Here is a 12,296-nt window from a genome sequence, read left to right on the forward strand (position 1 = left end):
CTATTCTCACATCGATACTAACCTCTCATCACCCCCCTCCAACCACCTACGCTGTCTATTCTCACATCGATACTAACCTCTCATCACCCCCCTCCCACCATCTACACTTTCTATTCTCACATCGATACTAACCTCTCATCACCCCCCTCCCACCATCTACGCTATCTATTCACACATCAATGCTAACCTCTTACCTCTTCCTCCCCCTCATACGCTATCTATTCTCACATCGATACTAATCTTTATTTTTTTATTTTATTTTTTTTGTTCCCCCTTCCTGGCATTGCTGCCATTCGGGGTTCGGCAACAGTGGGGTAGTGCGTTAGGGTTGCGCATGCCACTGTTGCCAATAAACATCTTTTTTTTTTAAACTTTATTTTCATATATGGTATACAAAATTATTTGGTGGAACCATTTAATTTTAGGGTACAATAATTATTTTTAAAAACCTAGTGCAGCCTAGCACTCGATGGAGTGCCTTAAGATGGGGATACATCTTATCCATCAGCATCTGTCCGGTACGTCCAACACGCCCGGGTAATTATCCTCTTCCATCAGCAGAGGGAAGTCCGACTCGGTGAGGGCGAAGATCCCGCATTTTCTCGACAACCTGGTACGGTGTCCTTCCATCGCGGTGCAGTCCAATACCACGTGCTCTGCTGTTTCAGGGACCCCACACGTCGGGCACCGGGGGTCGATGTTCTTTCCGAAACTTTGCAGCTTTCCCCGGAATCCTCCGTGTCCTGTCAGGATCTGCGAGACCCAATAGTCTGGGATGACCCAACCTACACTCAATCTTGAGTGGACGGTGGAGAAGAATTACCTCAGCGTCGCACCCTTTTCGCTTGTCCGCCACCGTCCATTCCACTCCTCAATCGACTCCTCCCGCAGGAACTTCTTCCAAAGGTTCGGGGTCTCGTCGATCCTCTCCTGGAGTCCCCCCAGTAGTACTCCCACCCCCTGCCTCTTCACATCATACTTCGTAGCATCCTCCTTGAGGATGAGGTCCAGGGGCATTGCTCCGGCCAGCACCTGCACCGCCTCATGCGACACCGTCCTACACGCCTTCGTGACCCTCAGCAGAGCCAGTCGTTGCGTAGTGGCCAGTCTCTTCTTCTGCTCCCGCGTGAGGGTTCGAATCCACGCAGGGGATGCGTACCTCAGGATACCCAACACCACTACTTTGTATATAGTCATTGTAGCGGGGTACCGGAGGCCCCAGAAAGCACCCCCTATACTGCTCAGCCCGTTAAGTGGCAGAGTCACCCTATCCCTCAAATATGCCAAGTGAGGGGTGGCGTCGAAGCCTCTCCTCATCCTCACTCCGAGATATGTCACCTCCTCACCCAGCCCACCTTCTCTCCCTGCATGTCAAGAGTGATAGGGTGAGCCCTGTAAAGGCTCCACTTGTAGGAGTATGGCCTGAGTCTTAGCTGCGGCCATACTTAACCTTCTCCTCACGCACCACTCTCCAACCAGACTGGCACATCTCTCCGCTTCGTTCTTCAATCTGGCTCTGCTATTCTAATATCTCATCACTCCCCCCCCCCTACGCTATCTATTCTCACATCGATACTAACCACAAATTTTAAATAATATTTTAGTCTTTTTCTGTGTGTTTATCAAACTGTATATTAAAAATGAATAATTACATAATACCAGTGTTCCAACAATGCGGGATCAAATGTGTTTTAATATTAAATTTAATGTTCAAAATTTCATCTCGAAATCTTATCTTCTAGTAACGGAATGATAATGAAATTTTAAATAAAAGAGTAACATGTAATTAATCAAAATTTAATGTTATGGATTACTCTTCATCGTCGTAAACTGAGTATTGACTTGTTTTACAATTTAGATACACAACTGCTTTGTTAAAATACAATAATAATGGTGAAACGATTTTTATACAATCATTTGGAATAATTCGAAAAAGCTCCCTCTGCAGACCTTTGCCCCTACTACAGAAGGATGGAGGCGGATACCAAATCTGCGCCGTTGGATGTGGAACAAGAGCAGCTGAGTACACGCAATTACGTGGAGGATATGGTGGCATCTATTGTAGGTAATGATCTCTCAAAGACTATCAATGTCTATTCTAGATGTATTACATGGAGAATATGGTGGCATCTATTGTAGGTAATGATCTCTCAAAGACTATCAATGTCTATTCTAGATGTATTACATGGAGAATATGGTGGCATCTATTGTAGGTAATGATCTCTCAAAGACTATCAATGTCTATTCTAGATGTATTACATGGAGGATATGGTGGCATCTATTGTAGGTAATGATCTCTCAAAGACTATCAATGTCTATTCTAGATGTATTACATGGAGAATATGGTGGCATCTATTGTAGGTAATGATCTCTCAAAGGCTATCAATGTCTATTCTAGATGTATTACATGGAGGATATGGTGGCATCTATTGTAGGTAATGATCTCTCAAAGACTATCAATGTCTATTCTAGATGTATTACATGGAGGATATGGTGGCTAAAATTTCTGTACCTGTCAATGTCTAGTCAAGCCGTATTAAAATTAGCTATTAAAGGCAGATCACTTTTCTTAATGATGAGTGCACTCTTGTGATTCCGCTGATGGCCTCTAATGTAGTGGTTACTCAACTCAAGGCTGTTGGTTTTTAAATTTTTTGTTGTTATAAAAACCTCTTCTTGTTTTCTTTGTTGGATGATTAGATGATTAAGACTCGGCATTTTTGTTGAAACTAAACAAAATTTCATTCATAGATAAATTGTAATAAAGGGGATTGCTGTAATAAAAATAAAGGTGGTGACCGTTGTGGCACCCACCTATGTGGGGGACCCTTCCTTGTAGCATGGCTTATGCTGGATCTACACCTCCGTCACTTGCCGCAAACTGACGTCTTCTTAAGTCTTCTGCAACTGCCGGTATCCACATGCTTGCTATGTTCTATTGAATTTTTTCGGCTGTCACATTCGATTTACTCGCACGGTATTTTCATAAGATAAAGGAACGAAATTGAGCAGTTGGATTGAAAGGAAACGTAAATATCAGCAAATTAGGTGGTAGATGATAAAAATTCATTTAATGCCACTACCTAACCCAGAAATTCAACTTTGTTCTAGACTTTTTACCAAATATTCGTTAACTTAATTACCCAATAATATCTTTATGAACTTTTTTTGCGCTTTGTTAAATAAAAAACATATCGTTAACGTTAATTGACAAGATTTCAAAAATAGTATTTACACGGAATCGATAGAATTTTAAAATATTCAATCTTAAACAAGGGTTAATTAATCCGAAGGTTTTCGAAATTCTTTAATTAATTAAAACATAGAGAGCACCATGAGCGCAGGCCGCGACTCCTTCTAGATTTTTGGGACCCAAGAAAATAAAGGAGGATAGTGAGCTTATTAGATGTATGGTTTCTTTCTGGAAACATGCTACAATTAGGAAGATAATGACAGGGAAACATGCTACAATTAGGAAGATAATGACAGGGAAACATGCTACAATTAGGAAGATGACAGGGAAACATGCTACAATTAGGAAGATAATGACAGGGAAACATGCTACAATTAGGAAGATGATGACAGGGAAACATGGCGGCCTTCAAAAAATCATCAGAGATAAGTGAAAAGTTCCCTTATATTTTCATTGTGCGAGCAGTTGGTAAACCTTATTGTTAACCATTTAAATTCAGTCGGTTACTTTTCAATAATTTATTGTGATTATAAGTAGTACAAATTTAAAAAGTTATGATCGTATTATTAGTTATATATGTTCTATGTATTTTTCTATAATTATATTCTGTATAATTTTCACTTATTATAACGTGACAAGATGGAAATTAACTGATCTACACCTGATAAACCTCTCAGTGTCATTTTCAGTTATGAATGGTTCATTCTGCTTTCCAATTTGGATTTCTAAAATGCTAGCTCGCCACTGTAATAAGATGAAGCAGTTCAGGGCCAAGTCTTAAAGGCTCAATTAGCCTCACCATATCAATGATCCAGAAGAATGCTCAGAAAGAAGGCCTACTCTAGGGAGCACCGTCAACTGCCAAGAGGTTCCAACAGTTTCAGAGCGGTATACTCAGACTCCTTTTCTTTAAAGGACAAAGATGGACCACTTACACACGATACTCGAACTACCGATTGTGACAGAATCTATCTCGTGGAAACATCAAATTTGTTGATAGCATCCAGGACTGTACAGACCCCTTATTCAGGCCACTGGCACGAACAGAACGGTTACAAAGGAGCCAAACTCATGAACAGCCTCAGCCTAAACTAAGGACTACTAGCTGACATATATTTGACTGTAACACTCTGACAGCTGTGGAATGAAGTGGGTACCATTAATTGGGTAAAAATATGGCGGTCGAGCGTGATTCTGACTGAATCACCTCCTCATTTGTACAGATTGAATTATACTCTTTGATTAGCTTTATCTACTTATTACCCTAACATTTTATTTTAACACTAATGAAGACTAATTATGTTGGAGATTAATTAATATTTCTTTATTGCATCTTGTGCATCATATTCGATCAATCCCCCTTCCTCGCCATTTCTGACATTCGGGGTTCGGTAGCAGTGGGGTAGTGCGCTAGGATTACGCATGGCACTGCTACCAATGATTATCAATTTTATTATTTTATAATTATCAATTTTATTTTACAAACTGGAAGTTTTTATTGTATTCTTTTTTAAAATATATTTATTGGGGTTCAACCGTGGTGCAGCCCAGCGCTCGGGTGAGCGCCTTTTAGATGGGCCTGCACCTTATCCACCTGCATCCGTCCGGGTGCCTCCTCCAGCATACAGCCCTTCTGGTCTCAGTCTGCGTCTACTTCTTCACCTACATCTTTTTGTCTTGGTGGCTCGCCGATTCCGGGTAATCGAGACCTTCCTAACGTAAACTGCGTTGTCTTTACTTCGTACTTGCGAAATCCTCCTTGAGAAGGAGGTGCTGGGGCATCGCTCCGGCCAACATGCGACATGGTCCTGTAGGTCCTTATGGCCCTCAGAATACCCAGGACTACGCCTTTATAAATGGTCATCGCAGCAGGGTTCCTGATTCCCCAGAATGCACCCCCTATCCTGCTCAATCCATTGAGTGATAGAGTCACTCTATCCCTTAAATATATCAGATGAGGACTGGCGTCAAATCGTCTTCTGACCAGTACGCCGCCTATTCTAGGAACCGTCACGCCTGGATTTGAATCTAGTTTTGGTCCTCCCAGGGTGTTTTATTTCTCTGGTTCCCGCCATATCTGGTGATAATCCCCCTATCTGTTGCCTGGGGAGGCACCTGGTGGAAGACTAGCTACTCCACACGGGCATATTCTATTAACCATCTCTATATTTAACATAGCAATTAATCTTTTACTATTAAATGTATGTTTTAATTGTATGAATTTCACCTGGTATACTGGTTCACCCTCAAAAAATTTCTAGATCTGTGTCAAAATGAGGGTTGATATAAGATGCCTTTTGTTTAAAAATATTTGGCATCTCTGTCATTATATCATGAGTCTAAAAAGTATGTTACTTTATATTATATTTTATTCAATATGTCTCTGATTCAATTGCTTTGTCAACAGACTAAAATTGATTTATTATTAATGTGTTGTAATTTTTTATGATTACCAACAAATGGGGACACCCCTCCAAGTCTGTACTCACATAAGGCTCGCACTGTTTGCGTTGCTCAAGCTACTCATCACCAGTACAAATTGCAGACTAATAAGGATGGAGGGTCTGCATGCTCTCTTAACAATTATTATATTTATTACATTAAAATAATTATATCCACATTAATAAATAAAAATTGAGCAGGAATGGAGAACAGTGACATTTGCAGCCCTGGTAGGATTACGCACTTCCATCACAGCCCAGACCACTGCAAGATAGCTTTCGATGCTATCAACAAAATGCGTCATAATATACAAGTGAGTTAACTAATACTAATAATTAATTAATAGTTTCTAACTGAAGACTAATATCATTGGGTACTAAGCAGCCAATGTCACATTTTTAAAAATTAAGTTGCTGGCAGGTAAAGTGGATAAAAGAAAGCACTGTGTTTTTATGAGGTCAAACATTCCAAAATGGCTGTTAGATAGCTGTTAAAAATCTGTCTAAAAAAATGCCTCAATGAGGAAACAAAATGCAATGTCTATGCTTAAGAGTGAAACAGGTGACATCTGCAAAGTAGTGAATTTTCAACTGTTAGGACTGAGAAATTATTAATAATAATTGTTAAAAAAATCACTCGTTTAAAAACAAAAACTATATTTTCAGGAATTATCAAACTTTAAATTTGTTTTTTTTTTTTTTTTGGAGAGGACATCTCCCCTCGCCTTCAATTACTTATTTACAACACTTTTATATTTGCTTTGTAATGAATTTTTTTTTATATTTATAGCTCAAGGGCTTACTGCAAAAAATTGATCAAACTGATGTTTTCATATACTAATTTTTTTTAATTATCAGACTTTTTTTGCAGCTTACTGAACACTTTAAAATAGTTTATAGGAAAGCCTTCAATTATTTTCTAAAATATCCCTAATTTATTAACCAATGTTGTAGATGACAGATATTACTCTCAAAGTCGGTGATGTGAGTATCCATGCTCATCGCATTGTCTTAGCCTCCACTAGTCCATACTTTTATGCTATGTTTAATGGTAAGTTACTTTGTTTTATTTTTTAATAACAAAAGGTATAGAAATTTCATAAGCCAATCAGTTTGTAATTTGGATGATCAAAAACCTGTTATGTTTATAAGCAAATAGTTTTAACATTTGAGATAAATAATTAACCTTAAATTCAAAAAAATTAATTTAAAAATTTGTTTAAAGTGTTCTGATAAAAGTTGTGATAGTAATTCTAAGTAATAATTTTCTCACTGATTCAATTTCTATTGCTAATAGTAAATGTACAACATTTTTCCAAGTAACATTGGGCAATATTAAATATTAATGTTATATGTAAAATTTTGTAAATATTATTTATTAATATATAATATTAAAAATATTGAGGTACCAGTGACTAAATAATTTAATATTTGCCTTTATTTTCAGGTGATATGTCAGAAAGACTTTCAAGGGAAGTTGTACTTCATGAAGTTGATGTTATGGCTCTACAACTGTTAGTCGATTATTCGTACACAGGCGGAATTCTCATTACGGAAGATAATGTTCAGGTACCATTTATGGAAAATTAATAAGTATAGACATACACTATTTGTTTAATCAAATATAATCCGTTACTTTGACAACAAACGTGTGCTATGCAGCAATTTCATTAGGAAACCCATTAACAAATTAAAACTTTTGATAAATTTTTATTTTTACTTGTCAAATTTGTCATATGCTCTGCCTGGATCTGCTGGATTCGAGTGCCTTATCACTGAGCCACCTGCTTCTAAATTATCCTATATATGAAGTTTGGCACACCTTGGAAAACCAACAAACTTATATAAACTAATTTTATATGCCGAAAAGACTAAGACTACCTTCCTTTCTCTTTAAATCTATCCCTGGACCCCACAACCTTACTAACAATACTACTATCTCATTCCACTTGTCAATCAAAAATCTTGGAGTCACAGGAGACCACACATTCCCAAATTTCCAGTCAAACCTTAGCAACCCTGAAGGAATTCAATAGAATCCGTTATCTCCTTCCACTTAAAACCCGTCAACTCTTGGTTTCCTCTCTTGCTTCATCCCACTTTAACTATGGCTATTTGGTATACTATGGACTCTCGTGTAAACTCAGAGCTAAACTTAAGCGTCTTATAAATTGGCCAGAACTATTTGTTTTCGGGATCACCAGAGATACGTATATAACCCAGTATTACGCCAAGCTGAAGTAGCTCTATCTATCCTTCCGATGGCATTACTTCCTAGCTTACTTTCTATTCCCAGTAATTAGTTCTCAGTGCCCCCCTCCTATGTCCTAGAAAACCTGCAATTCAAATTCTCAATCCAGTCCTGTACTAGCAGATCCCGTTTAGCAATTTAGCAATTAAGCATTTAGCAAATCCTTTTTTACCCACGCTGCCTTTCACTGGAATTTCATTCCCTCTACCTTACGTCATGTATCAAACCTTCCCTCATTTAAAACCCTTCTGTTTAACCACCTTTTCCTTCTCCCAACTGAGCCTATATTATAATAGTATAGACAATATAAATATTGAACATTATCATTTATTATATGTAAACATTGTAACTACCTTTTTGTTTTGTTTTTTTATGTATTTAGTCATTTAGTTTTTTTTTTTCCTGTGTCTAAAATTATTTATATGAAATTATAACATAGGAGGTTGTACAGCCACACTGTTTTGATCGATATACTGTGTAAATTATTTATATGCAATTGTAATATAGTTTGTACAGCCACACTGTTTTGATCGATATACTGTGTAAATTATTTATATGCAATTGTAATATAGTTTGTACAGCCACACTGTTTTTGACTGATATACCATGTAACCTTTATAAATGTTCTGAAGGGACTTTGTCTGAGAATAATAAACTATTTTACATTTCATTTCACCTCTCCTAACAGAGAGGTGAATTATATTTTTACACCTTTTCACTGAATTTTTTTCCTTCTGGAGTAAAGAAAACATGCAAGACGTTAAGTGAACCTTTAATTGATTGTACTTTGTATATTGTATATATTTAACATCAAAATAAAGTATTTTTCATTCATTCAATTACTTACAAATTTTAATACTCCAGATTGTCCGTAATTTTTTATTATTTTTTAGGTTTTGTTGCCAGCTTCTAGTCTTTTACAAATTGTAACAGTACGAGAAGCATGTTGTGAATTTTTAATGGGACAATTGCATCCATCCAACTGCCTTGGTATCAGGAGTTTTGCAGGTACAAGCTAAAAGAGTATAGGGACAAAGTAATTTCTTATATTTTTATAATTTCAATATTAAAAATGAAGTTTAAATAATTTTTATAAAGAATATTTAGATTTATAACATCATTTATTATAATTATAAAGAATATTCAGATTTATAACATCATTTATTTTTTAGATGCTCATGGCTGCAAGGAATTGCATAGCAAATCACATAAATATGCCTTGCAAAACTTTCAGGAAGTTATGTCAACAGAGGAGTTTCTTCTCTTACCATTTGGAGAGGTATCAAATTAGTGTTTATGCCAAAACTTCTTTGTGTTATTAATGTAAAACTGAGCTAATAATAATAGAAAAAATATTCATGAAACCACAAAATAAAATTGAGAGGCAAATAAATATATCATTGGTATGTGTATTTTATAATACATATATCAATGATATATTTGTAAAATATATGTATTTTATAATAAATATAAGATATTGAAAAATAACAATATTCTAGATGAGACATTCTCATTTATCCACCATCATCTCTTACAGTTGTTTTTAAATGTAAAATAAAGGTGTTTAATGTTTCTCATCTAACTTTTAACTTGAGGATTATTTTATAATTTTTATTTTATTATATATTTTAAGGTCAGTGAGTCTCTGGTACTCTGGTACTAAGACACAAATCGGGTAAATCTGAAATAATTGCTAACTTTCAGGTCCCAGTTTTCAACAAAAAACACATCTATAAGAAAGTATTAATTAATATCCTGATAACTCTTTGTAAAAGCTCTTTCAAGAAAAACTTGAATGTAAAAAATATACTAATAAACTTCTATTTGAAATTGTTGGACCCAATGTCATGGTCAAAAAGATGCAATGGGAATGAAACCATTAAAGTCATGAAAAAAAAAAAAAAAATGAAAAGCTGTACTGCTACAGCCCATCAAGGGTCAGCAAGTCCAGTACTTTGAGTGGAGGGATCATTCGTTCCTGAGAGAGTTAAAGCGCCAATGTCAGAAATGACCAAGAAGAAGTCAAAAAAGTACTTTCTACTGTATCTTAAAGAGTCGTTATACAAAAGGTCATTTGTTCAACATCATGCTCAGCTCTATGGTTTTCTCCTAAAGGTATCCACTTTATAGAGACTGGATATGCCATAAGAGGGCTCCATAGTGGGCTCCATAGAGGGCTCCATAGGAGGGCTCCTCAACCCTCGGGGGTAACTCACAGCTACAGTAACTCAATAAATAATTATCTCCCACAGCCAGATTCAAACCCAGGTCCTTGGAATTAGTAGCGCAGCACCTAACTCACTGAGCTCCCCTGCTCCCCAAGAGTAATGGCACTTGTAAAATGCGTATGCAATTGTGTAATCTCGGTAATCCAAACTTCACTACTCTGAACACTCCTGTAATTCAAATTGGCATTAAAAAAAAAAGTAACTTTTGTTGAGATAATTCAGCAAGCAATAAAATTTTTGTTTTCAAATAAAAGTACACCAGACATTTTGTGTAAAGGAAATTTTTAATTTACAAATTCAATAACTATTGGCAAGTTATTGTAATAACTGTGAAAATCGGATTTATTGAGTGAAGTGGAAATTTACACAGTTTGGATATCGGGGAATCTAATTCCTATGGAAGTATTGATAATATATTTTTTTGGAATGGAAAATACATAACATTTAGTGTATAAATCATTTGATTCTGTAAAACTAATTAATAAACGGTAAAATTAAACTCAAATAGTAATGACTATTTTAATTAAGCCAACGTTTGGCCCCACATTGCAGAGCTTCGTCAGGGCTAAAAAAGATACAAACACTTAACATAAATAAAAAAGTAAATAGAAAATTACAAGGGTATACAATGAAACATAAAAATTAAATAAGAAAAATAAAAGGTTATAAACAATGAATGAAAACGGAAATAGTAACAGACAAAAATTTTTAATTAAAACTTACTATTTCCGTTTTCATTTATTGTTTATAAACTTTTATTTTTCTTATTTAATTTTTACGTTTCATTGTATAACCTTGTAATTTTCTATTTACTTTTTTATTTATGTTAAGTGTTTATATCTTTTTTAGCTCTGACGAAGCCCTTCAATGTGGGGCCAAACGTTGGCTCAATTAAAGTAGTTATTACTATTTGAGTTTAATTTGACCACACACGGACCATATTCCATTTAAAAATACACATGGTCAATCAGTGATCTTCCAATAATTTAATTAATAGTAGAAATATATATAAAAAAAAAAAATTCTTATCACGTTTTAAATAACACAAAATCCATACAAAGAGTTATTTATATTTAGACTTTTTTCACTTATAAATGAACAATGTTATAATTTTAACAAATTAAATGGTCACTTATCATTACTAGGGAGCTAAAAGAATACAATTTTTTTTTTTAATTTATAAACTTTAAACTGTCAAATTTCTAATAAAATATGTAATAAAAATTAAATACATAAAAATAGTTATGTATGTATTCATATTTTTTAATTTTTTTACACCATTTTTTCTAATATTTTCTGTAATTGGAACTTTTTAGTAATCCCAACAATCAATTACAGTGATTAGTTTCGATTGCTGAGATTACAATGATTACACTATATTAATACATTTTTATTTTATAACAGCAATAATGTTCCTTGCCCACTTGTTATTGATCAATTAATTGTTGTTGTTATAAAATTAAAATGTATTAATTATGCAAATAATTTGAAAATATTAAGTAAGAACAATATAGTTTAAAATAAAATACTCATTTATTTATTGATTATTCTTCTATTTCAATCAGAAATAAAACTAAAAAAATGTAGATGTACTGTTTTTAAAACAAAACAGTGAATTATATTATGCTGAAGAGGGGGGACACAGTATTCCCATAACCTCCAAGAAGAGAATTATATAATAAGTAAATATATATATATAATGTATATGATATATAATAAGTAAATCGTATTTTTATTTTAAAATTATTGATATTAAAGCAAATATATACTTTTTTTAATTTATAAAAAGTGTAGGTCATACTAAAAAATGCCTACAATATCTAAAAATGCTTTTAGAAACTATAAGTTAGGTTAATAGCTCAGATATTTTATTTTAATTAATATTTACTTATTAGCATCAGTTAGGAGGCTTGCATGAACAGCTGAAAATTATCATCGTAGAGCTAGGGATTGTTTAGAATTTAGATACCATTATGATAGTTATTATTACATTAGAGCAACGATTATACCAACTAATTGCTACTCAGGGTCATAATATAGATAAATTATACAAATGAGATTATTTATATTAGGGAGATTGTCTGGGCAGCGGTGAAGAAATATAGAAAAAGTAGCAGAAAGACTATTTATGAGTAACCAACGGCTTTGCAGGGCTGAATGAGAACATGACACAAACAATATAA

The 12,296-nt window shown here is 34.5% G+C and overlaps 1 protein-coding gene across 8 annotated transcripts in view; it reads left to right on the forward strand.

The window, feature by feature from the left end:
- The window catches only part of LOC106677536 (kelch-like protein 17), an 81,183-nt gene that overhangs the window by 54,996 nt on the left and 13,891 nt on the right, over positions 1-12,296 (forward strand). For 5 of the 8 annotated variants that reach the window (XM_067051149.1, XM_014415549.2, XM_014415546.2 and 2 more), the window contains 5 exons: positions 5,836-5,948; positions 6,589-6,685; positions 7,082-7,203; positions 8,779-8,893; positions 9,058-9,164. In XM_067051149.1, the coding sequence (XP_066907250.1) occupies positions 5,836-5,948; positions 6,589-6,685; positions 7,082-7,203; positions 8,779-8,893; positions 9,058-9,164 (554 nt within the window). Of the gene's footprint in view, positions 1-1,693; positions 2,066-2,112; positions 2,436-5,835; positions 5,949-6,588; positions 6,686-7,081; positions 7,204-8,778; positions 8,894-9,057; positions 9,165-12,296 lie in introns of those variants that run through there. The other 3 variants (XM_014415543.3, XM_014415551.3, XM_014415547.2) reach the window with 3 other exon arrangements.

Source organism: Halyomorpha halys, unplaced genomic scaffold (assembly GCF_000696795.3).
Source record: "Halyomorpha halys isolate HHAL.00 unplaced genomic scaffold, Hhal_1.1 Scaffold102.1, whole genome shotgun sequence".
NCBI lineage: Eukaryota > Metazoa > Arthropoda > Insecta > Hemiptera > Pentatomidae > Halyomorpha > Halyomorpha halys.